This window comes from Trichosurus vulpecula, chromosome 8 (assembly GCF_011100635.1).
Source record: "Trichosurus vulpecula isolate mTriVul1 chromosome 8, mTriVul1.pri, whole genome shotgun sequence".
Lineage (NCBI taxonomy): Eukaryota > Metazoa > Chordata > Mammalia > Diprotodontia > Phalangeridae > Trichosurus > Trichosurus vulpecula.
In genome coordinates this window covers 144,144,842-144,170,560 of record NC_050580.1, presented here as the reverse complement: position 1 = coordinate 144,170,560, position 25,719 = coordinate 144,144,842, and the positions used below count along the sequence as shown (strand labels likewise).

Below are 25,719 nucleotides of genomic sequence, written 5' to 3'. Positions count from 1 at the left end.
TTAGACCTGGGAAGAGCCTTAGGAAGTTCATTGGAAGAGCTAGGATTCAAACCTGAAGTCCTTCGATTTCAGAACAAACGGTTTTTCCATGGCAGCATGATGACTCACTTGCCGCACCATGAGTGGGTGTGGCAGGGATAGTGGCGGCATGGGTTCTTTCAGGCCTGTCTGTAATATCCACCATTTTCTTTTAAGAGGCCTGCCCACGATAAAGGCTTGATAAAAGTTGCTTACTGGTCAGGAATATAAATATGGATTGGAAATGCAACATTAATGCATTATGTCTTTGTGTTGCTGAAGCCGTGATTGATTTTATTCTTGTAGTTATGACCCCTGGCTTCCCGACTGATATTTCTATTAAATAGTCTTTGGAAAAAACAGTCTAAGGAGAGACACATTGCTTCCCTGATTGCTATTGATTTAAGGGGCTATGTGTTTTTCCTCGGGTGATGGATTTAATGGCACCAATCCATTGGGTACCAGGTCTTCATTCAGGAGACACAAATCCTCATAAATCCTACAGACCTGCTTTAGATGGTTACAAAGATCATTGGAAATAAAGAATCAATTTTCTGTTACTGCCGTAGTTGATAGGGCTGTAAGAGATGGGGGTAAATGGCTCATTAAAAGAATAACACTTGTAGCATTGGAGTTGATGGTCATACTGAGAGCTTCCATTTTTAACCAGTCAGTCTTCACATAAATATCTCAGGTAGCCTGTCCTGGGCTTGTATTGGTTAAAGTTACCAGCACTTTGACCTATCTTCAGATGTAATTGTCTGAATTAATTAGACACAAGCCGTTCCTCCTTTTTATTCATGGGGATCTCCATTTCCCCTGGTGCTTGACTGCTGCCACACCCTGTTCCAGCGGCCTGCCACATCAGAAGGAATCATGCTCACTAAAAATTACCTTCCTTTCGATGTAGTTTGTCCTTTTTCTAAAGCAGAAATCTTTCACCCCCTGGCAGAGATAGAGAGCAGTTGAGAAGTCAGGAGGTGACCAGGCTTAGGACTTGTCAGCTCTGTTGCCAGAGTGGTCCTGTATCTCTTCTGGAGCGCCCTGGGCAGCTGCCCCACTTGCCCTCACACTGGTCAAATTATTTAAGCTCTTTGTGCCTCTGATTCCCTATCCATAAAATGAAGGAATTGGACTAGATGGTCTCCAAGGTCCCCTGCAACGTTCAATCCTATAATGCATAGTCCTTGCCTCCAGAATGCTCTGTTAGCTCTGACTCAAGAGAACTAATACTGGCTAATTTGTGGCCTGCCTTTCCTGCTGAGAAGGGAGTGGTGGGGACTTTGGCTCTTGGAATCCAAATCCTTTTCCCTCCTTTGCCACTCCCAAGCAGTACACTCATCACCGTTGATCAGAGGAAGTCTCAAGGCCACTTTACATCATGTCCCACAGTGCTGTTACAATATTGCCTCTAGTGTTTCCAGGACCAATAGGATGACTGCCTTGTAATCTCTGCGACACTTCAGGGTATATAATCAAAGGCATGGCGCAGGGGTTCCCAACTTTTTTTGTTCCTCAGATTCCTTTCAACAACCACAAACAAAAGGCTTCAAACATCCTTAGTCTTGTTACAGAAGAAAAATATGTTTGTAACATAAATGGGCAATTATTTACTGCATAAGGTGCCATTAAAGAATATTTAGCACAAACCACTTGGAACATCAGTGTGAACACCTTGAACCATTAAATGGAAACCACAGGAGTAGTGTCTGGGGAGGCCTGTCCCATCAGAGGATCCAGGAGCTGGGCTTGTCTTTGTAAACTTTTGCTTGGGGTGAAAAAGAGAGCTCATATTGATACTAAACTTCTTCATTGTGGGTCTGCAGAGATACACCTTCCATCCCATTCACTCTTTCTCATTCTATGGGATTTGTATTTGCATCCCCTCCCCTCCCTTCCCCTCTCCCCCCATTCTCCATAGAGGATCTGTCTATTCAGGAGTGGGGGGCAGGGGTGGGGTAGGATACAGGCTTGCTCTCCAGGTCTTTTAAAACTTCATGAGGTACATTGTATGCAGCACATGTACTGTCCCTCCGTCCCTGAATCTATTCCTAGCTCACTTCCTTTTCCATTCAGTTTCTTGGATGACTTTTTTTCCTTAATTAGAAAAAAATTATTACCATTTTCTGATATACCCCCTCCCAACATTGAACCTTCACTTTTAACAAAAGAAAAACCAATAAGCAAAGCCAACCAACAAAAGCTACCAAATCTGAAAGAATATGCTACTTTTCTAACTCATAGTTTCTCACCTTTACGCTGAAAGGAGAGATGTATTTTTTGTTTTTGGAAAAACGCATCCACCAAGTTCTTACTTAAGGAAATAGTTTGGTCTAGTCTTCCATATGTGATATGGTCATGAAAATATGGTGTATGGTCATTAATTGCTAAAATTCAGTTGTCTCCTGCACCTTTGATGAGCGGCCATGATTTCTTCAGAACTGAAAACACCGTTTACTTCTCCAAGTTAGTGGAGTAGTTACTTCCTGTTGGGTTTCTCCTGGACACCCACTCTAACCCAGTATCTTCTCTGGAGAGCTGCAAAGAAACCGAACCAGAAAGGCCCTGACTTGTCTGTAAGCCTGTATAAGAACAAGTCAGAGCAAGATGGGTTATTTTATTTTTAAATGTTCACCCAGTCTTACTTGATCAGGGCTGTTCTGGACTTCTGGGAAGGACATGCACGTAGAAACTCACATATAGGCATATGATATTCATCTGGTGAATCATATGGAGGTCTTTAGTTCAGACTTTAATTGAGAAACTGTGAAACCAAGTGTTCTAAGGCTGTACTTTGGAAAAAGGTCTGAGTAAGGCTCAATCTTCCCCCTCTCAAGCTTTATTGGTTAAAATTCATAGACTTCGTCATCCTGTTCTGGCTGATTGGCATGGTGGTTGCTATGGCGCTGTTTTGTGGTAACCCCATCAACATTCCACGTGTAACTGTGCAGTGTGGGGGTGTGCGTGAAACTGTTGGCAGGAATTCAAGTTTGGCTCTTTAGACTGGCCTCTTTCAATGTGTTTTTTATTTGCTCTAGAAATAAGCCTTTTCTGTTAATGCTTGATGCCTTCTAAGACTGTGTCTAACTAAAATAGCATTATTCATAATCGCTGCTGTTGCTTTTTATCCCTCAGAAGATTAACCTTTGGGTTTAATTTAAAACAAAACAAAACAGCAACTTTTGCTCACCTCTTTATTGTAGTGGCTTTTCTTCTTTTTTGGATAATTAGTTAAAGCTACCTCTCCAGGAAAGTTTGTGATGAGTTTTTTTATTATTATTATTATGTATTGTGGGGCAAGACAAACTCCTCATGAGAACAGGGATTAGAAAAAACAAAACCTCAAATCATTAAACTATCTTTGAGATAATGTTTATAGTCTCTTTAGATAGCTTTCTTCCTCTGAGAACTAAATAGTCATGAAATCTTTACTCTGTAAGCAATTTAAGTGAATGTTTAATTTTCATGCCCCTATCACATAGCATGTATGGGAGGTGCTTAATAAATGCATGTTAATTGCTTTGTTACTAGAAGACTCCAAGACTTGGTGGAAAGAAGGGAAAGTGTGGGTGTAAATCTTAGCCTGCAGAGCTGAAGGTCACAATTTTGGCACCTGGGGCAAGAAGCAAAAAGGTCAGCCTCAAAGCACTTTTTTCTCTCTAAATCACTTGGAAGGGGCAAGGCAAGATTGAAAGAAAGACCTTAAATCTCAGTACAAAAGGCTTTGTTGGGGAGACTCTTGCCAGGAGAGGGAGAAGGAATATCCCCAATGAGGCGCAGCCAACTTGAACATCCCCTAGTTTCCTACTTATCAGGAATTTAGCTGTTTCTACTTGCTGAATGACTGCCAGTGGTATTAGCACCTATTAAATATTGGCACCCTATGGGAAAGCTCTGGCAACTCCACCTTAGGTATAACCCTACAGCTCTGTAACTTAATAGTGGTGTGACTTTGGGCAAGGCACCAAACGTTTCTGAATTTCAGCTTTCTCTTCTTTAAATTGGACTAGATTTAATTCGACAAACCTTTTAGTACCTAGCCAGTGTAAAGTACTGCATGAGGGAATTAAAAAATGAGTAGATAAATCTCCAAGCCCCCTTCAGTTATCACATTCTAGGAGTCTATACTGGAAGAGCTTTTCCTAATAAGAGAAACAACTGTTTCTTATTGATATTTTGAAGCTGAGAGAAAATACTCATCAGTTGCCTTGCTTGCATTAATGGTTGACTTCCAAGTCTGTTTCCCTACCTCAATGATGAATTGTTAGACAGTTTTACATAGGTGTGGCCGCTTACCCCAATGATGGATTGTTAAAGACAGTTTTACATAGGTAGGCTGCTTAATCCAAAGTGGGTTTGGTTTTTTTTAGACAGTGAAATCTACGTATTCTTGACTCACCCAACCTGTTTCTGGGAATCAGAGTTCAGAATGTGTTAGAGTGCTTATCAACAGGACAGATTTGCTGAAATGGCTTTTCTAAGCAAGTCGGGGCAAATCAAGAATCTAGGCGAGGTTAAGGCTTTGGAAATACCTAAAGGAAAGTCTCTTTCCAGATTCCATGTAATCAGTTTGTAGGACAAGGAGGGGAGGGCCTGGAAGGCCATTGCTGCTCTTAACATTAATGATTACTGTGACTTTTGGGCAAGTGACTCAATCTCCCTGGGGCTCAGTTTCTTCATCTGTAAAATGAGGCGTTTGGTCTAGAGGGCTTTGGAGGTTCCTTTTAGCCCCAGAGCTATGATTCTATAATTTTGTGAATGTAGGGTAGTCTTCAGATAGGGACTCATTCATTCTGTCTAGCCTTCTGACTTGGTTTAAATGTCTCAAAGCAATAGTTAAACAACATGTAGATACAGCGTTTTATGATTTACCAGGGTCTTAATGCGGATGATCTCATTGGAACTTCATAACAAACTTGAAATGTGGGTAGTACAAGTATCATTCCTATTTTAGAGATGAGGAATCTGAGACAGGCGAGAATGAAGTGATTTTGGCTGAGATCAAGGCGCAGGTCAGAATCCAGAACTCATCCATTACGCCCTGTTGCCTTCCTCCATGTTAAATTTGTAAAATAAAATAAATAAAAATTTATAATCAATGAATCCTTTATAATAAAAATTATATAATGTATTACATATAATTATATAATATAATTGTATAAATTATTTATAATAGATAAAAAGTTTGGAGGGGAAATGAATTTCAGTGAGCAGCTCCAAACTCCTCTACCTGGCTCTTTAAGGTCCTCTGTATCCGGCCCCACTCTGCTTGCCTTTTCACGTTTTCTTTCTCCATATACTTCAGTCTCCCCACTCCACAGACTGAGCCCTTTCCACTCCTCCTCCCCACTCTCATTGATCCAAATCTTACCTACTCTTCAAGTCCTTGCTCAAGACTGTCCTGTCTCTCCCTGCCATTTCTCCTTTCTCCACAAAGCCTTCTCTAACTACTGTCTTCCAGTTGCTTTTAGCCCTGTTGCTCGTTTGTAGTTAGCCCTTACTTGTTCTCTGATTTTTTGAAACATCAGTTTTGCCTCCCAAGTAGAGTCCATGGACCTTGAGGTCAGGGACCTGGCTCTTTTTCACAGACCCTGACAGTGTCCTGAACATGTAGGAGAGTCTCAGTTAATCCTTGTTAACTGGTTGATAGAATATGTTCTTAGCTTTCTCTACACTTGCAGGCTGATTCCAGTTTGTTTTCCTCTTTCGTTGGAAGGACACTGGCATATGGACATACTCGCATCAATCAAATATACAACATTAAACTAATGTTTTTACAAGTGGCATAAGCAGGAAAGCTGACTCTTTCCTCTGGCGACTAATTAGTCGTATACACAATGGCTTTGTAACACTACCAGATTTGATGGGATGAAGAGGGAATATCCTGTTTTATTCCTAAAGTGAAAATGAGTTAACCCTTACTCTTAATGGTTTACGTGTGTGCAGAGAAAACACTCATTTTGGAGGAGCTTTTCCCCTTCCCCACCTATAAATGTGATATTCACCCCAAAATTCTCCTCTAGTTATAATATAGACTGCCTTTTGTTTCATAGGATCATATATTTAGATCTGGGCAAGACCTGAGGAGCCATCTAGTCCAAAGCTCTGTTTTACAGATGAGGACACTGAGTCTCAGGGAGATGAAATGGCTTCCCCAGGGTCCCAGAGTGATAGAAGTTGGATTTATATGGTGTTCTTCTGACTCCAACTCCAGGATGTGTTCTTTTTTGTTGTTGTTCTTTTTAAATAATATTTTATTTTCCCCAATTACATGTAAAAACAATTTTAACATTCATTTTTTTAAAGTTTTTAGTTCCAAATTCTAACCCTTCTTCCCTCCCCTTCCCTCTCCCTGAGGTGATGGGCAATCTGATATAGGTTATACATGTACAATCATGCAAAACCCATTTCCATATTAGTCATTTTGTGAAAGAAAAAAAAAACAAAGAAAGTGAAAAGTAGTATGCTTCAATCTACATTCAGACTCAATCGGGTTGTTTTTTTTTTTTTTCCTGGAGGTACATAGCATTTTTTCACCATGAGTTCTTTGGGGATTGTCTTGGATCATTGCATTGCTGAGAATAGCAAAGTTATTCATCATACAATATTGCTGTTACCGTGTACAGTGTTCTCCTGGTTCTGCTCATTTAACACCGAATCAGTTCATTTAAATCTTTCAAGGTTTTTCTAGCATGATAATATTCCATTACATTCATATACCACAACTTGTTCAGCTGTTCCATGATTGATGGGCACAGAATGTGCTCTGTATTATCTTGTTTGTAGTTTCATTAATGTTTTCAATGTCATCATTTATAATATTAACAGCAACAATAGTTAGCATTTATACAGGATTGTAAGGTTTGCAAAACACTTCACAAATATTATCTCAGTTTTTGCTCACAACAACCCTGGGAAGTATGTGCCCTCAAATGCCTCCATTTTACAGATAAGAAAACTAAGGCAGACAATGGTTAAGTGACTTGCCTAGGGTTACACAGCTATTAGTTGTATTAATTAATTGCCACACTTGAAGTGAGGTCTTACTAACTCCTCGCCTGTAATAGCATACCCAAAGTACTTTCATTTTTAATGACAGTTACAATGTATTAATAGTTTTTTCAGGCATATGAATGTGCCTAGAAGTGTCAGCACACAGAAGTTAGTTACAGGGCATACAAAGATCATTGAGACAATTTTCCTGATTCTCAAGAGCTTGCAGTTGAGTAGGAGAGATAAGACTGCCCAAGAACAACTACTGACTAAGGCATTATAAGCTAATTTGTCTTTGAGTAGCATGAACAAAGTTCTACAGGAGTTGGGAGAGAGACCATTCAGAAGGCGCGAGTGTCCAGAGAAGTCTTTCTGGAAGGTGGGGCGTATAATGTCAGGGGACCTTTGAAAGTAGATGAAAATCTGACTGGCAGGTAGGGGATGGGGCAGAGAAGTGGAAAGTGAGCAGGAAAGGGCATCCATGGGAGAAGGAATGGCCTGAGTAGTGACTCAAGGTGTGTTTGAGGAGTAAGTTAGTAGACCAGCTTGAGGGAAAGGTAGGTTTCAGTTGGGGAGTAATGGGAGATATGGCTGGAAAAATAGTTTTGGGACAGTTTGTAAGGGATTTGAATGCAAAGTTAAAGAGTTTGCCCTTTTTATTTTTCTTTTAAAGGCAGTGGTGATAAAGAGTTTGGTATTTTTTTAATGCAGTGGGGAGCCAGTCAAATTACTTTGCACAGAGGGGTAAAAGGATCAATGGAGGGCTTTAGGAAGATTAATCTGGTGTAGATTGGTATGGTGGATAAGTAGAAGAGAGAAGGAATAACAGCATATATTAAGGCTCAGAATGCAAGCAGACAGTGTGGTACATTGGAAAGAACATTGAATCCAGGGCTGTATCCTGACTTCTTTATGTTGCATGTATGACTTTGGACAAGTCCCTTAAGATCTATGGATCTCTGCTTCATTTCTGTAGAGTGAGAGTTTGGATAAGGTTGAACAATAAGGATTCATTTGGTTCTAGATTCCATGAGAGTGATACTGACTAAAACCCAAAGAATCAGTTTTAATTTTCCTTCCTCATGTAGTCCACCCCTCTTTCATATGATGTAAATTTGGAGAAGAAAATGTTATGGGAGAGTATACTCAACGCATTTGATTACTTCTTTAGTGCTGGAATGCATATATGTTACATGTCTGGACAGCTGTCTACTAAACCTTGTCAGGGCTTGAAGAGGTTTCCATCTGTCCCTTCTAGCTTGAAAGAAAAGCTTTCCTTTTTAGCAGATACATCAGAAGCATCAAAATTGATTCTGCAGTATTTGATTTCACAGACAGGCAAACTTTAATTCATACTTATTCATAAGGAGAGGCACATCATTTTACACTTTAGCTCTCTATCTCTTAATAGTTGCCCTCCCTCTATGTTTGCAGCAGGGAGTAAATATATCATGGACTGGAAGGTAAGAGGGCATATTTGCCCCATTGTTATCCTGCATCTGTGGAAAATAATCTAAATTTCCTTGCAAAGATGCAGCAGACTCATACGAGCATGGAGGAGTCGTTAGGGTCTAGTTGTCCTGGGAAGCCCACCAAGAGCTGAGTTATAGTCACTCTGAAAATTCCAGAAGTGACAATCAGTCGTAGGATAGTATCACTGTTTCTAGCTATTCTAGACTAGTGCTTTGACATCTGATGTAGGTTCCTCTGACTCTTCAGGCTCATGCTAATGCAGTCCCAAACCTATGCTTTGGTTTCATAACTTAGCTGTACCCTACCCCCAGCCCAGATTTCGGTGTACCTACCCAGGGTTGAACTGGGAATAGGGGTTAAAAGACTTGGGAGAGAATTGCTTTGGGTTTCCTTGAGACTCATCTGTGTTTGCAACAATTCCATCAGCTTTAGCTGAATGAGAGGTGTAAGCCTGAAAACAGCCCAGGGTTAAACCTTCATAAGAGGTGCACTATTTCCAAGAAATAAGTCATCCTGTTATCTTATCTCTCTCCCTCCCTCCTCCCTTAGAGATTGTACCTAGAATTTGCTCAGTATTTTGTTATAACATAGCAAGGATGACTTTCCCAAATACTCCTCCAGTTCTGTAATCCATGGCACCATTTTGCTAGCAGACTAAAACACGCTGCTGAGTAGAACAGAGTATTTCCTTTGTAGGGGCAGGATTTCTCTGAACAAAGGGGGTTTAGAGAAAGCAAGGAAGGCCTCTGTGGGACCGCAGATGGCCTCTGCAGCAACTAAAATGCCATACCACATTTCAGCTCTCCATCAGAGAGCATGACTGTGTTCCATTTGGCCTTTGTTGGGAGTTTGGACTGAATGAACCCTTATTGCTAGGGATCAGATAAAATGTACTGCTAATTGTATGTCCCTTAGTGGCAGGGGCTGGTAGCATATGTTGTTCCCTAGAACAGTATGATTATAAGATTGGGTTAGCCAAACTTCAGCCTTTAATGTTTCATGCAGCCCAAGTAAGAGCATTAACTAATTATGAGCAGCTGGCTTGAATTCCAGCCATTTTATGTCTCAACATAAGGAATTTGGTTATTGATAGTACCAGCTTTCAGTGTTTCATGGGGGTTGGTTGAGTTCTGGATTTCTAGCAACTACAAAGGAATTTTTTAAATAACTGGAAAAACATATGGACTATTGTGCTCATGACTAGTTTGTTCACATCTTTGCTTCAGGGCAGTAATTATTAATAATAAATATGAATTGTTGCTTAGTAAAATCACTATAAGTTAAGTGGTCTTGATTTGGAGTCACATCCATGTCTTACAAAGCCATTTCCAAAATGTTAATTACATTTCGGAAGGACAGAACAAATTGTTTATTGGAAAACTTCATCGCTACTTTTTATGAGGAGCCAGAGACTTAGTTTTGGCAAATAACTGTGACTTACATCTGCAGCTTTTTGTAGATGGAATTTTGACTTTAAAAGTATGCTTGTAATAAATAATGAATGCAGAAAAGTAAGTGACTTCTCAGATCCTAACTGGTTTTTTTTCTCTTAAAGAACTTGACCAATGAGAGGCAGCGCAGTACTATGAGTAGTGAATGGGAGACAGGAATTCAAATAGCATTGACCTGTTAGTTACTTAACCTCCCTGGGCCTCAATTTTCTCATCAACATAATGGGGATGATAGAACCTGAACTAGTCATCCCACAGGGTTGTTGTGAGTTTCAAACTGGAAAATGTATGTGAAACATTTTGCAACTTGGAAGCTCTTTATACATGTCAGATATTGTTAGATACTGTTATAAGTGTCAGATATAGGTGTTAGAAATTTTAAATTAAACTTCTCATAAAGAATTATTTGGATCTCTTGTCTAAATTGGAGAGATGGAAGTGGACAATAGGATAGATCCTCTCTTCAAAAAAAAATTAGAGCTTAGTTTTTTTTTGAAATACAAAACTGGTGAATTTTTTTTTTTAAGATTCATAATTCTTGTCAACCTTGTGGTTGCTTTTCTGGGCTAGGGCTAAACTTAGAAGTTTTCTTGGCTTTTTCACTAATGGTATGTGGTGAGGTTTGTGTCTAAAGAATCCAATAAGATAATGCATGCAAAAGCGCTTTGTAAATGTAAATGAGTTGGACTTTTTTGCGGAGGTGGGGTTTGGGGTGGCGGGGAGAAGGGCAAGGGAGATAGGTGAGCTTAGGTGCTTTCTCAGACCAAAGAGCTGAAAATGAGAATACAGAGTTGCAAAAATAACAATTTCCTCAAGTGAAAAATCTCCTAATGTGCTTGTGGCATTGATAAAGGCATCTTCATAAACTTCTTGTGTACTTTCTTTTTGTTCCCTCAGTTTCTTTCAAGATGTCTACAGTTCACGAAATTTTGTGCAAGCTCAACTTGGAGGGTGATGTAAGTATCTCACTTCAATGTTGTATTTTGAAAGTGGTTCTTTTGAATCCTTGTAGTTCTTGCTTTTTCTAGTTAATCTTCTAGGTGGCACGGTGGATAGAGTGCTGGAAATGGTGTCAGCAAGACTCGAGCTCACATCTAGCCTTAGATGTTTCGTAGTTGTATGACCCCAGGCAAGTCACCGCCTCAGTTTTCTCAGGTGTAAAGTGGAAATAACAATACTGGCTACTTCCCAGGGTTGTTGAGTGAATCAAAGGAGGTAATATTTGTAGAGGGTTTATCACAGTGCCTGTCACATAGTAGGCACTTAATAAATGCCTTTTTCCTTCCTTCTTCCCTCCCCCAATTCATGAATTTCTACTAGGTGTTCTTAACTTGATGAGTGACCTTGTTTTTTAAAAGTATATTGATAACTTTTCATATAATTGGCTTCCTTTGTAAGCCTATGTATTTTTATTTTATACTTGTAAAAACATTATTCCGAGAACGGATCCATCAGCTTGACCAGACTGCCAGCGAGGTCGTGATACGACAAAGATTAAAAACTCTATTGCTAGAGGAGCTCTAAGGTTGAAATTAAGGTAGATTCTTTGGCTTCCTTTTCCCACCATTAATTTTGCCATTGTCAGTAGTGCAAAACCAAAAAAACATTTTAAGTGATGAACTTTTCCAGGTCTTGCATCAAAATTGGAAAGACTAACAAAATAACACTCTTGTGACCCTTCTTGAAGAACTGTGTGTCTTTTGGCCAAGAACCAGCCTCATTAAGATCAAAGAAGCCCATCACTGCAGGGTGAAGAATTTTCTGGCTATAGCAACTCTTAAAGACCAAGTGCTAGGTCATAGGGGAGTTGTAATATACATCAGTGGCAAAATTTCAGATCTTCAAAGTATATCCTTAAAACAAGTATTGTTAATGGTTAGTAGGAATAATCACAGTCATCATGTGATTTTGTTATTGTTGAGTCATTTCAGTAATGTCCATATCTTTGTGACCCCATTTGGGGTTTTCTTGGCAGAGCTACTGGAGTGCTTTGCCATTTCCTTCTCCAGCTCATTTTACAGATGAGGAAATTGAGGCAAACAAGGTTAAGTGACTTGCCCAGGGTCACCCATCTAGTCAGTGTCTGAGGCCAGATTGGAATTCAGGAAGTTGAGTCTTCCTGACTCCAGGATCAGCCACTGTGTCATCCAGCTGCCCCCAGTATGTGATACATATTAAAAACATGCTGATTCCCATTCATGTGCACAGAATGAGGGCCAGATATTGGCCTTTGCTCTAATAGAAAGGTGAAAGACTATTGAGATCGTACCTGAACGTTAGGCTCTAAAGAGATGTACCCAGCCTGTTCCTGGTAAGGAGAACTTTAATAACAACTCAGCACTATTAATGGTAATATGGTTTGTAACTGTATCCTTTCTTGCACTTAAAAATACACTTTCACTGAAATGATAATAGATGAAAAAAACCACACAGATGCAATTCACAGTAGTTTTGATGAATATTGCACAGAACCAGTGGATACATAATGAGTTACAGCATAAAAATATTAGAGGAGAGCGGAAATAGGTACATTTCATAACTATGGATGGAGGGGTAATTAACAAGTGATAGTGGTGATCGTAAATAACAGTTTTAGCCAGAAAAAACCCTATAAAAAGCTTTTGCACAAACAAAAATCAATGCAGACAGGATAAGAAGAGAAAATGTTAAGTGGCAAAAAGTTTTTGCCTCAAATATTGCTGATAAAAGTCTGATATCCAAGACATATAAGAAGTCAACATCAGTACATATGACCAAGGGCCATTCTCCAATAAATAAGTAGTCATAGTACATAAACAAGCTTTCAAAAGAAGAACTACATACTACCAGTCACCATATGAAAACATACTCTAAATTACTAGTAATAGAAATTGAAATTAAAACAAAGCTGAGATTTTACTTTATATCTGTAAATTCACAAAAATGACCAAAAATTGAAACAGTGATTGAAGTCTCTGTGGAAAGTCAGAGACATCAATATGCACTGCTCTTGGGAAATTGGTCCAAAAATTTGGGGAAAATAATTTGGAATTATCCAGGAAAAGTGACTAAACGGTTTGATCTTTGATTCAGCAATCTTACTACCAGTTACATAGCCTAAGGAGATAAACAGAAAGGTCCCACATACAACAAAATATTCAAAGTTGCATTTTTTGTGGAAGTGAAGAACTAGAGAAACAAAATGGGTGCCTATTGATTGGGGAATGGCTGAACAACTTAGAATATGTGACTATAAGGGATTATTATTGTGCAGCAACAAATGAAGAATTCAGAGAATCATGGGGAAAATTTGTATGAACTGATATGTTGTTAGATAAGCAGTTAAATAATAATATAGACAATGATCACAACAACGTTAAAGGACCACTAAAAGGATGCTGAATTCTGAGGAATTGAAAAACCAGTTATGGTCCCAGAGGATAGACAATGAAAAATACTTTCTTCTAATTGTAGAGAAGTGGCGAACTAGTAGGACAGAATGTCGAGTGTATTATAAGAGATTGGTTTTTGGTGGTTTTCCTTAGCTGTTTTTCTTTATTGCAAGAGAGTCTTCAGTGGGGAGGGATGGGGTTCAGAAATGATTGTGATATAAAGACAAAAGACATTAAAACATTTTTAAAAAGTTGAGTGGAGCACTTTATACTTTCCATGATTACTTTTAAAAAAAGAATGTTATTTGGCATTGGTTAGGATTAATGTTTGTTACAGATTGTCTGATATATTCGGACTTTTATTTATTTGTTTTGACAAAGTGGACATATCCTTCCCCACCCTCCCGTACCACATACCTTCCTGAAAACAGTTAAGCAAAACTGTCTTAAAAAAGAGTACACATTTTTCTACTTTAGTCTTCCACAGTTTGTTGACAGAAGAGAAAGATATGTATTTGAACTTAATAATTTGTTCTGTTGCGCTTGACCTTTAGTTTTTCATCATTTACGTTGCTGCTCTTCCAGTATATATTGTGTTCTTTTGGCTCAGCTTCCTTCCTTCCTATCTCTCACAACAGACCTTGAGGTAATGGACTCAAGATGCAGAAGGACATATGTATTCTCAGATGTGGTCAGTGTGCAGATTTGGCTTTCTGGATTATGTGTATTTATTAAAAGGATGGGCTCCTTCTCATAAGAAAAAAGAAAGCATTAATGAAACTTTTAAAAAATATACAGAAGAAAATGAAAAGGTTACATAAGGGGATGTAGAAAAATGGAGTAGTTTTGTAACTACTCTGTTTTAGTCTAACATTAGATGTTTTTTTTTTTTAAAAACAAACTGTAACTGACAAATGTTCATGACATCATCTGCAAGCCTCTTATATCTTGTTTATGTTATAGATTGAAATGTTTGAGTGAGTTGATGATTGAGTTCCTGATAAAAGAAAAGCCAAACAATCCTTGCTAGGTTTCACTAAATTTTTCCTATTTGTCATTCTATATGCCACAGTAATATTTTGCCACTTCAGTATACCACAGTTTGCTTAGCTATTACCCCAGTCATTACCTATGTAGTTTGGTTCTAGCCGTTTGCAATCACAAATCATGCTTTTGGGAATGCTTTTGTCTGTTTTGGTCTTTTTTTTTGTTGTTGTTATCATTAATCTTCTTGGGATAACAAGAGTGGGATCTCTGAGTCAAAGGACGTGAACACTTTAGTACCTTTTCTCGTATGATTTCAGGTTATTTTCCAGATGAGTTGGATATTAGTTTTGTTTTAAATAAATAGTTGTCAGTCTCTTTGTTGTAATTTATAGATACCCGCCCTGCCCATCCCTGCCCTGCCCATCCCATCCCCAGATTTCTGGAGTTTGCTTTTACTGATACAATCACCTTTATCCTTATCTTGCCCAACTAGGTGAGACTTGGCCCCAGCTTTCAGAAGCTCATAATTCATACACACAGACGTGGGTATATATACGCATATATGTATGCATACATCTATACACACATACATACTCATGCATACACATATGTATATGTACATATATCCGCACACCTATATGCATAGACACGTGCCTATATACTTTATCCCTTCTCCAATTGTTCTATCCCTGTCTATGGATGAATCCCTCAAATTAGAGTCATGGACTTAGAAATGGAAAGGACCTTAGAAGTCATTTAGTCTAGTGCCCTCCTTTTACAGATGAAGCAGTTGAGACCCAGAAAGATTAGACAACTCGTCCAAAGTTACCCAGGAGAATAAAGGTCAGGGATTTTAATCCAGGCCCTCTGACTACCAAATCAGTGTTGTTTCCACTACACCCTCTCCATTACCCTAGACCACAGGGAACTTCTTGGGAATAGAAGCATTGTGTCTTAGTTTCACAGCTTATTTTAAAAGAAGTTACTCTTCCCGTTGACAACACAAGCTGTAGGTTGTTTGGAAGATCACAACTCCAGAAGTGTGTCCAGAGGTGAAATAATGTGTGTTTCTGCCCAACTGCTTGATATGGAATTGATTTAAAGGCAGTGTGGTGTGTAGCAGAAAGAACTCTGGACTTGGAGCTGGGAGACCCAGGTTTGAATCCTCTTGCTAGCAGTCAGTTGTCATGTGACCCAAGTCATTTCACCTTTAAAGCTTCAGTTCTGTCTTATGTAAAATGCCAATAATCCTTACATTCACTGACCTCTTAGGATTGTTATTGTGAGGAAATTGCTTTGCACACCTTAAAATGCTAAGTAAATGTGAACTCTTTCTTGCCAGGATTGTTAAAAAATATGCATTTCTTATAGTTTTTCACTTCATTCGTTATGATTTGGGATGCATTCCTTGATGTAGAAATCTACACACTTAGGATGAGGTATTTTGATGTGTGTGTATACACACTTGGAGGCTAATAGATTAGATTTGGAGGTCATCTATTTCAGTCCCCTCATTTTAGTAGCTAAGGCTCAGAGGAGTTAGTGATTTAGCTCTGCCATAGTTGTTAGAAGTAGCTGGGCAAGGATATGTGCCTAAGCCCTTACCTCCAGATGCAGCACCCTTTCCACTGCCCCATGCTTCCTCCTGGTAGATATATCTCTTGTATGTGGAGGACAAAATGGAAAATAAAGCAATTAATTGGAAGCTTTAAGCAAAAACAAAGACGCTTCTCTGCCCCACCCCCAAAAACTAATCTAGGCAAATGTAAGTCCCTGCCTCTGAGGTTTTACAGACAGTTGCCTTTGTCCATTTCTTCTTGTTTGAGTATAGTGATTGTATTTTGACAAAACCTTTTCTACTTACTATTATTTTTGGAAAAGAACAGGCAGAATCTGGAAAAATAAGCCCTGTGAGCTACAACTCAACTCTGGATTCTGATTATCTTTGCAAATATAAATAGATGATGGTTTTGGTATTATCTAGGAAAAATATTTTCCATTATCATTCTTGTCATCTTCTGTGTAGCAAACTGGGTCATTTCTAGTCCGCCTGATGAATATCTGGCCGTTGGACCCAGGTGGCTCTGGAGGAGAGAGTGAGGCTGGTGACCTTGCACAGCCCTCCCTCACGCAAAGTCAACTGCAAGTCACGTCATCATCTCCCTGACATCATGGTCCTCTTTGAAAACAAAGGTCAAACAGAACAACAACAACAACCTGTGTTGCAAACATAGTTGAGGAAAGACTTTAATACTTCAGGGATCCAGGCTTTTGTGGGAGTCGGTACTCCTTTCACTGACATGGATTGATACACTCCATGACTTACTAGGTATTCTTAGAGAGTTAATGAGGCTGAAAAATTTACCATCCTAGTAATCAGCTTCTTTGAACTTAACTCGGCTAAAAATGAGCAGACATAGAGTGGCTCACTAGGCCTGTGCTTAAAGCTTTTCCAATTTGGTAGGGACCACTACAGCTTGCACTCACCTGGCATTAAATGTAAGACCCAGGGTGACCTCCCACACCATAGTGAGGCATAACAGTGGGATTTTAGTGGAGGTGCTAAGGAAGTACAGGCTTCAAAATAGCACTTGGTCTTTGACATGGGATAAATACTTCAATTTCCACCAAATGAGGAATATATCAAATGGCTCTTATTGCAACATCAAAGCTCTTAAAAATCTAGTGGTTAGTACCTTGGCAATTAATTTGTGATTTTCAGGAGTTATAATTATGTCCTAATAATTATTATCTGGCCCCAAATTGTACAGCTGTTATATATATATATATATATACACACATATGTGTGTGTATATGTATATATATATGTGTATGTATGTATATACACACATATTCTTACTGAGATCAAGTATGCTCTTCCTTCTGGGAACTGAGAAGCAGCAGGTATAATGGAAAGCTGGCTTTGAAGCCCAAAAGTTCTGAGTTCAAGAAGCTCTGCTTCTGACACATGGCTGGGTGACCAAGTCACTTAACTTCTTGGTGCTCCAGGCAGTTCTCCAGGATGATAAGTTGCGGAGAAGGTTTCCTCCCCAAGAGTCCTTTATTTCCTTTATTCCCTTTAGTCACTATCCCTGTCTGTCTTGGTAAGCATGAAAAATGGTATCTCATCTCAGTATCATATGAGGATAATTCCCTGCCGATAACCAAGTGGTGTGGGTGGGTTGGTAATGTCAGCTATGTAGACAAATGAATTAAGTCAAAGCATGTAGATCTCCTGATTCTACACACAAATAGGGCAAAGCCAACATTACCAGATTATGAGTTATCGCTATGGAATTTGCTCACTGGGGGAACTAAGGGTGGGGATAGTTGAAGTAAAGTAGGAAAGATTTGACCATTCCCATATCCCCAAAGTGTACTGTGCTGGTTTTTCACGTAGTGGTAGAGATTGATTCTGGATCTCGAAAGATAACAGGCGAACATTTCTGGCTATCTTCTTCCTTCCTCTGACCTCAAGGTAGGGGTGGGGATAGGGTGATGGAGAGAGAAAGAGGATATGGATTCAACTCAGGGAAACAAAAGACTACTAGATATTTTTCAACAGTGGGATAGGAAAAGAAAAAGGCAATAGCAGAAGCTGGGTGCTGTCCAGCCAAGGCATAGAAGAGACTAGAGTACATAGGAAGAGGAAAAAATTTAACCAGGACCATGGTAAGGCATAAAGAGGATGCAGGTGGTATTGGTACAAACTTTGATGCTACACTGGTGGCCCATCCAATGTCTTTGTTGTTGAGGAATATGCCCATGCTCAGTTGTCTAGATGACCAGAAATAAACTACTCAGGACTGTTGCATTTTCGTTTACAATTGTGATCTCACTGATATAGATCCAATCTCAATTCACTGTGCCTGCCATAGGTTGTTAAACCCAGGAAGGAATTTTGATCTGTTCAGGGAAGTTCAGGTTATCTTACTTCCTTTCATGGTTTTTCACAGTTCTTATTTACAGTTTCAATGTTTGAGTTTTCATTTCTCCATTCCCTCTACTTACCGAGTTTCTTTAGAACAATAAAAAATTAGATTGCAAAATTATGTATGTCTCATACTCAATAAATCGTTTGAAGAATAAAGTTCTAGGTTTGCTTCATTGAATAACAGGCAAAACCTAGTTATTTTTGTTTTAGTTGGCTGTTAACATTTTAACATATGTTTGGTGGCTGTTTTGAGAGTGAGTATGGCATAGTAGATAGAGGATTAGTCCTGGAGTCATGGGAAGCTGAGTTCAAGGCCTGCCTCTGATACATACTGCCTTTGTGACCTTGGGCAAGTCACTTAAATCTTTTCATGCCCCGGACAATGCTTTGAGGCTTTAAGTTACTGAAGAGCAGCTGATCTCTTCAAGGAAGCAGGTTCCCACACCAGGAATTCCTCACATAGGTTAAAATCACAAGTCCGGATAAAAAGAAATTGTTCATGATCCCGGATCTCTAATTTTTAATTTTTTTTTAAATCCCAGCATTCTACACCTGCAAGTGCGTATGGCTCCGTCAAGGCTTATAACAACTTTGATGCTGAGAGGGACGCTATAAACATTGAGACAGCCATCAAGACCAAAGGTAAGATATATTTCCATTCCCTTGTCAGACCCCATTTCTAATCATAACTACTTCTGAATTGCAGTCACTTCCTGTCGTTTGGGTTTGCCAGTGGATTTACATTTAGTAGAAACACATCATTCCTTTTTTTCCCTTTCTTTTTTAGAAAGAACGGTGATAAGGGACTGAAAAATGGCATCCTGGTGGAGTAGAAAGTATGGGCTTGGTGATGGATTGAGATATCAATGTAGATAATTTGAAGAGGGCTATCGCCAGAACTTGGGCTATGACATAAATGAGGATTTTTTTTAATTGTATCAACTTGTTAGGCAGCCTGTGGAAACATTTGAGAAGAAGGTAAGGGAAGAGAAGGGGTGATAATCTACATCAGAGGAGAAGTTACTTGCACGGAGGAAATCATGGATCCTGGAAGGATGAAAACCTTGCCTCTTGTGAATCTAATCTCATTTCTGAAAGGAAGCAGAGCATAATAGATAAAGCGCTGGAATCAGGAGGACCTGGGTTCAAATCCTGCCTTAGACATTTGCTAGTTGTGTGACCCTGAGCAATTCATCTAACTTCTGTGTGCCTCAGTTTTATGGTGGAATTGGACATAGTGGCCTCTAAGGCCCCTTCTGGCTCTAAATCACAAATCTCCTTTGAACAAGTATTTATTTTTAAATTGTTGATTTGTAAAACATTTAAGATTGCATATGAAAATTTGTAGCAAAGTCAAGTAAGGAATGCCTGGAAAATCTTTCCTCTTGTGTATGTTCTTTGGTGATTTAATGATGGAAAAACCCGGGCAGATTTTAGCTTGAATGAAGGAAACCAGGAATGTCACTCGTTTGCCTTTGGGCCCTAAACCAGGAAGAGCTGTCAGGAGATTTCCTAGAGATCCAGGATTATTAAGAGATGACCATGAGGCCTGTAAACTTTCTTTCTGAAATAAAATTAAATATTAACAGATGATTTACAAGCATTTCTACTGGTGTCTGCCACAGTACTTGATAATTAGGAAAGGAGATGTTTCGACAACATGCAAAACTTTTGTGAAATGAAGCACGGGTCTTTGGCGTTTCCCCAAGTCTTCTGATTCCTAAAAATATCCTTCCCCTGTTGTGAAATGTGGTTCAATATTAATAACCTTTCCTGCTGTCACCCCTTACGAGGTTTCAGTGCGCTTTAGACCTCACCCTGCCAAGGAAAGTAGTCGTTGTTCAGGACTATTGCTGCAGAGAAGCATTATAATTTTCTCTTCTAGTTAGAGTTTTAGAAATCACACATGTCCTTGTAGAGTTCACACAGATATTGCCAAGAGTAAATATATAATACCTAGAGGTTTTGGCTAATGAAAGTTTAAATCACTTCAAAGATTCTGTATGACCATAAGCTTACATCTTCTCCTTCCCAGCAGTTTCATTCGATAAGCTTTTATTGAGGGGCCTCCTTAGAGCAGTGCAGAGAGCTGGCCTTGGAGTCAAGAAGAGCTAGTTCAAATCGCCAATCTGAAATATGCTGCGGGCATGACCCTGGGCAAGTCACTTAACTAACTTCTTAGTGCTCAGGGTTACCCTTTAAGACTTGCTGAGAAGGTTCCAGCTTGTATCACCGGGGAGTGAGTCCCCTCTATCAATGAAATCCCAGGTATAGTCCCTATTCCCATAAGTGTTTATTAAGCAATACTGTGGGCTGAGCCCTGGGCTGGCAGCTGGGGATATAAAGGCAAAAATAGACCCAACCCTGAAGAAGCTTGTACCAGACTGGGGAGCAAACCTTGAAAACTGTCCTAGAAATTTCCCAGTTTGTAGCATTTTAGTTGGTTTCTGAGACTCTGATATTGGTTTTCTTGGGTAAGTGCCCATTTGAGCCACACATCTCTAAGGGAGGAAGCTCCTCTTTAACCTGATTACGAGTCTTGATTTTCCCATTCACGGAAGAGTCAAGGATGCATTCATTCCCTGCTCCAGCTATAGCTTCCTCATACGTTAATTAGGAAGTGTGTCTGAAAATACAGTTATCCATCCCCACAAACGGTCAGGTCTTCAGTCTCAAAACGTTTGACAGGACTGATGATGATCACCATAAATGTATTTTCCTTGACTTCATTGGATGGCGTCTTAGACCTTCTGGCAGGGCCCTCTGACCATGTGGTCAGTTGATAAACATTTATTGAGTGTCTCCTGTGTTCTAGGAGTTGTGCCAAGTACTGGGAATACAAATATGAAAAGACAGACAGCTCTGCCCTCAAGAAGCTTACGGGCAAATGTGGGGAAACAACCCGCAAAGGGAAGTTGAGAAAGGGTTGGGGGAGAAAAGAGTGGTACAAGAAGTCCACAGGCCTGCAGTAGCGGGGAATGAAGAGATAGCTGACCTGAGCCCCACTCCTTTAGGGGAACTTCTTCCAACCTCAGGGGTACTGTGAAATCCTGAGTCATCCAGAGAATCTCTAACCTCTCACTTTCTGTATTATCTCTGTAAGCACTAACCCTCTTCTCAAAATGATGTCCTGTTACTCTGCTGATTTGGGGTGGGGGTTGGGGTTCTCTCTGCTTAAGAAAATGATAAATTCATAGGATCATAAATCATCAAGTCCAGCCCCCTCAAGTTGCAGATGAGGAAACATTTTACAAACTGAGAATCAAAGCAGGGAAGTGATTTACTCAGGATCATAATGTTTGGTTAGGTTTTTGAAGGCAGGATTCTAACTCTGATCTTTTTAACTCCAAATCTAGCACTCTCTCCCCTGCATCCCTTAGTGGTCTCTGAATGAGCTGCCAAAATCTTTACATGAGGCTTTAAGCTTCTAATTTTTGATGCTTTAAAACATGCCCCCTCCTTCCATCCCCCCCTCCCCCATCTTGCTCATGTAAGTTTGGGCAGGGCATATAGACACCAATGAGGAAACTGAACCAGATTCCAGAAGGCTTGTCTCATAACTCTCCTAACGGCTAGTTCTCATTCTGTGTGAAACAAAGAAAGGGTGTGGCCTGCTTTCCTGAAACTGTACACCCAGCCCCCTCCCCACCCCATTCTGGGACCTGGGTGTGCCTGGAGCCCTGTGGTTTGCCAACATGCCGTTGCAGAAACATGCTCAGCGTCTAACAGTTAACTCATCCAAAAGACACACAGCTTTCAGTAAGCCTGGAACAAAGCCTTCCTTTATCCCTGCATGAGAAACCTTTTAATGCATTGGAATGTGAGGATTCCATAAAACCACCCGAGTCAGCACAGAAATTCTCATGATACCTTTTCTTACCCACTCTGAATTAATGGGAAATAATCAAAGGTTCTTCCTCGTAGAAAGTCTGGATACCTAGACTCTGGACCAAGAGCTCTAGGCTTATTCCAAAGCAGCTGCTGTTTCCTACCTGCTTTTTGTCATTGGAAAGGACCTTCAGCAAGGAGAAATCCAAACCTTAGCAGTCTTTTAGTGATGATTATGTGGACAGCTGAAACTTCTCAAATTCAGCTGCAAGCACTGCCCTCTCTTGAAAGATTCAGCCTCCAGGGCTTTCAATGGGTTCTAGTTAGGGGCTTCAGTGCTTTGTAGAACAGAATTATTTTTAAAACATTAGCCTGCAAAATCAGATTTCCTATAAAGTGTTCTGTTCATTCAAGAATGTTAAGCATCCACTATATGCAGTCCGAGAGGCAGGATGGTGTAGTGGATAGAGTTGGCCTTGGACCTATCTGTGATACCCTTCTGGTTGAGTGATTCATATAACTTCTCAGGTAACTCTAGGCAACTCTAAGATTGGTAGTTTCAGAGCAGTTGCTAACCTGCCTTGGTAGAGGGAGTTCACAGAATTAAAAATTTGAGAATTGGAAGAGATCTCAATAGTTAGCCATTCCAATCTATCCATGAAAGTAATGTTTATTCTAACATGCTTACCAAGTAGTCATCACTTGGAACTCCCTACATGGATTAAATCATAAGTTTGGTCCAGAAAGAAAAATAAATATACAGCCCTATTATACAAGGATGGGGAAGATACATAAGACATAGCCCCTGCCCTAAAGGATATCTTTAGTTTGGTAGAAGGGAGAGCATATAGGGCGCAGAGAGATCATCCTCCAAATTAAATGGATGAAATGACTAAGGAGAGCACAAAGTGAGCAGAACACTCCTCTCTTGTAGGATTTACTTCATCCAGCAACCTGAGATGATGTCAGTGACACTCTTATGAAAACTCCCTCATGGAAAGTCACAGGTGCTATAGAAACAAAATGCCTGGAAGAGAGACTTTCATTAAGTGTAACATGTTTATAAAGTTAGTGAGACTTGTTTGGAGTCTGACAATAACTTGTTTGTCTGGTTTTTTTTTTTTCCTGTGGGAAATGTAGCCAGAGCCTAAAAGCTAGAATGAACATTTTGCAGTTTCAGGTTTTCACATGATTAAGACTAGAAAATTTTGTTTACGAAGTCTATGTAACACTCTTTTTAAAAAATAGATTTTATTAATCTTTTATTTTTACTTTTACGTTGCCTAGATTTTACCTTTACCTCTCCCAGACAGCTTATAATACTTTTTTCAAAATCTGTTTGTATGTCTTTATTTTTTAATAATATTGTTTTCAGTTTTGTGTAGAGACAACTTGTAGCATTTTTTAAAAAGTTTTGAGTTCTAATTTTTTTTCCTTCCTCCCCTCCCCTCTTCTTAAAATGGTAAGCAATTTGATATGTCATATATATGTGCAATCATGTAAAACATATTTCCATATTAATCATAATACTCTTTTTAAATAATAATATTTTATGTTTTACCCCAATCACATGTAAAAACAATCTATAATATTCTTAGGAGAGGCAAGCTGGCATAGTTGATAACCAGGAAGCTCTAGGGTCCAGTCCTGCCTCTGACACATAATGGCTATGTGACCCTGGGTAAAGCACCCTGGGTTGCTCTCAATGCCCCAAGCAGTTCTCTAAGACTGAGTAACAACAGCTGCTGTCTGACCTACCTCTGGTGGTGGGAGCTGCCACCCTGGAAATTCCCTATAGTGATGAAATCATAGTTCTGAACAGTAAAACCCCGAAACTCTTAATACACAACACAGTATGATCCTGAGCAGGCCACAAATGTCTTTGGTGTTTGTCAAACAGCATTTCTAAATGCAAGCCCTAGTTGTCCTAAGTATTAACTGTGAAGTTTCTTCTCTGTCCTCTTTTAAAAGTCATTAGCACATCCTCTTAAAAAGCTTTTCAGTTTGTCTTTCCAATGCTAGTCTCTGTTCCTTTTCCTTGTATATTCCCTCCTATATAACCAATCTGAAAAATGATTAGATTCAAGTCTTACCTTCTCCTGAAAACTTTTTTCCTGTAAGTCTATCTGGTTACAGATTCTGCCCTTTTACTTGCTTATTCCTCCCCAACACTGCCCTCCTCCCAATTTTAGGAAACTAGTCACTTTGCTGTGGGGACGTGGCATACTATCTGGTCTTCTGGTAGTATCTGACATCGTAACAATAATAATTACAGGTTTGCATAGCTCTTTACAAATATTATCTCATTTCATTTGCACAACAGTGGAGGTAGACGCTCTGATTATTCCCTTATTTTAGATGAGGAAGCCGAGGTATACAGATTCAGTGACTTGTCCAAGGTGTCACAGCTGGTGTCCAGAGGTAAATTTGAACTCAGGTCTTCTTCACTCCAAGCCCAGAACTAGCCATTCACCTAGCTCCCTCGGAGGGGGGGGGTGTGTGTGTGTGTGTGTGTGTGTGTGTGTGTGTGTGTGTGTGTGTGTGTGTGTGTGTGTGTCTTAACTGGGGTAAGAAGAAGAGATAGGACAACCAGGAGAAGGAAATGCATGGCTGAGTATATAGCCGGTTAAAACTGTCAGAGTTGGCACTCCTGGGGTTGACTCTTGAAGGAATATAAGAATTCTTGAGGGACCATTGAGGAGAGAGTATGTTCTAGGCCTCAAGAATGTGAGGTTGAGGAATTCCCATTTCATCATAGAAGCGCTAGGGACCCCATTATATGATATCTTCTGAATTCTTTAATAAAAATTTAGAGGATATCCTTTTCCATTCAAACTAAAAGCTCCTATTCTAAATTCCAGTATCAGATGATTTTTTTACCCTCAGAAAGGATGCTGCTGTGCGAAAGTCAGCTTATATTGAGTTGAAAAGCAGTCATGTTAACACCATACTCCTATTTCTCCTGTCCTTTATATACTACTATCCCTGGACTCCTTCACCTCCTTTACCTACTTGGAAGAGTCTGAGATTTAAGTAATTGGTACTTAATTAGGAAATGACTGTGGTTGATCCCTTTACCTCTTTAATTGTGGATTGCCTAGAGGCAAACCAAACCTGGAGAAGGAATGGCTTGGAGTTTGCAGGTGAGACCTAGGTAACTGAATGCACCTGTGGTGGTGTTACAGTGGGTTGGGCAGTCATAGAAGGCAGAACCTGAATCTCAGTGGCCCCCTCAGAGAGTTGGAACCCTTTTTGTAGAAAGGAGTTCATTCTTTGTTACTTGGTTTCCAATTCGGGGCACCTCATTTTTTTCTGTTTTGTTTTTGATGTTTATGGTAGTTAAAACAGCTTTATTGGAAAAGCTAGATAGTAATGCATATGTTCTCTCCTTTAGATAAACTGTACAGCTCCTAGTCCTAATTTATCTACTTAGAAATCGAGTAAAGCCTTGCAAAAGTATTATTATTGTCTAATTAACAAGAGGCTCCTTAGGCTTAAAGCTGTAGGAGTTTCACGGTCTAAATTGGCCTGGGGTTAAATATATACTATGCAGGATACAACACAGCTGTGGATGGTTTACCATATGGGTCGAAAAAACTAGAAAGGAAAGTCAGCTAAATGAGTAAAGGATGAATCTAGACTACACAAAATAGATTGTAATTAG

General features: G+C 39.6%; 1 protein-coding gene across 1 annotated transcript in view; it reads left to right on the top strand.

Moving 5' to 3' along the window:
• The window catches only part of ANXA2 (annexin A2), a 57,567-nt gene that overhangs the window by 1,709 nt on the left and 30,139 nt on the right, over nucleotides 1–25,719 (top strand). The window contains exons 2-3 of the mRNA XM_036736155.1: nucleotides 10,833–10,891; nucleotides 18,770–18,869. Of these exons, the coding sequence (XP_036592050.1) occupies nucleotides 10,844–10,891; nucleotides 18,770–18,869 (148 nt within the window). The 5' untranslated portion in view covers nucleotides 10,833–10,843. The remainder of the gene's footprint in view (nucleotides 1–10,832; nucleotides 10,892–18,769; nucleotides 18,870–25,719) is intronic.